Source organism: Haliaeetus leucocephalus, unplaced genomic scaffold, assembly GCF_000737465.1.
Source record: "Haliaeetus leucocephalus isolate CR32 unplaced genomic scaffold, Haliaeetus_leucocephalus-4.0 Scaffold140, whole genome shotgun sequence".
In the NCBI taxonomy this organism is placed as follows: domain Eukaryota; kingdom Metazoa; phylum Chordata; class Aves; order Accipitriformes; family Accipitridae; genus Haliaeetus; species Haliaeetus leucocephalus.
Window position 1 is genome coordinate 3,440,208 of NW_010972576.1, and position 328 is coordinate 3,440,535.

Sequence of the window (328 nt, forward strand, 5' to 3'; positions counted from 1 at the left end):
CCCGCGGGCAGGTTTCTTCCCCCCCGGCCGGCGGCCGCCCCCCGCCTCCGCCGGTGGGAGGAGGGGGGAGCGGCCCCGGCCCCGCGGCGGCCGGAATCGCGGGCGGCCGAGTAGGCGGAGCCGCCGCGGCAGCGGGGAGCCGCGATATGTCGCACCCGTCCCCTCTCGCCCGGCCCAGCAAGCCTTGCAACCCCCGCGCTTTCTTCGATGTGGACATCGGGGGCGAGCGAGGTGGGGAGGGGGCGGGAAGGGGCCCTGGCGGCGGGGAGAGGGGGCGAGACCGGCGCGGGGGGGGCCGGGGCCCCCCTGTGCGGAACGCGCCAGGCCC

General features: G+C 80.8%; 1 protein-coding gene across 2 annotated transcripts in view; it reads left to right on the forward strand.

Annotated features, from left to right (window-relative positions):
- Positions 1 to 98: 98 nt before the first annotated feature.
- The window catches only part of PPID (peptidylprolyl isomerase D), an 18,044-nt gene continuing 17,814 nt past the window's right edge, over positions 99 to 328 (forward strand). For both annotated transcript variants that reach the window (XM_010586090.1, XM_010586089.1), the window contains exon 1: positions 99 to 231. In XM_010586090.1, coding sequence (XP_010584392.1) covers positions 147 to 231 — 85 coding nt within the window. In that variant the 5' untranslated portion in view covers positions 99 to 146. The remainder of the gene's footprint in view (positions 232 to 328) is intronic.